The sequence below is a fragment of the Penaeus monodon genome, chromosome 20 (assembly GCF_015228065.2).
Source record: "Penaeus monodon isolate SGIC_2016 chromosome 20, NSTDA_Pmon_1, whole genome shotgun sequence".
NCBI lineage: Eukaryota > Metazoa > Arthropoda > Malacostraca > Decapoda > Penaeidae > Penaeus > Penaeus monodon.
The window spans coordinates 26,040,925-26,041,204 of record NC_051405.1 but is presented as its reverse complement, the minus strand read 5'-3'; the positions used below and the strand labels follow the sequence as shown (position 1 = coordinate 26,041,204).

General features: G+C 60.4%; 1 protein-coding gene across 1 annotated transcript in view; it reads left to right on the top strand.

Annotated features, from left to right (window-relative positions):
* Positions 1-280, top strand: part of LOC119585956 — a gene marked incomplete at its 3' end in the record, with an annotated part of 87,813 nt that overhangs the window by 84,067 nt on the left and 3,466 nt on the right. Inside the window, 1 exon segment of the mRNA XM_037934670.1 lies at positions 6-221. Coding sequence (XP_037790598.1) covers positions 6-221 — 216 coding nt within the window.

The window sequence follows — 280 nt, the reverse complement described above, 5'->3', positions numbered from 1 at the left end:
AACAGGTGAAGAAACTCGTCAACCCCGGCTTGCTCGTAGGGCCTTGCGTCGACCCCCTGAAACACGAGCGGTGCCAGTGTCGGACCTTGGCACCCCTAGTTCGCTCCCAGACGCTGCTGTCACGGGCGTCTGTCATGTCACGGGCGTCGAACCGGGAAATGACGATGAGACGGTCTCCCTCCAGACACCAGGGCATCATCAACTATGACAACGCTGCGCAGGTTAGGTCCTCCTCACGCGCTTCGTCAGGAGGAGTTTTCACTTCGCTGGAGGGTCGTGC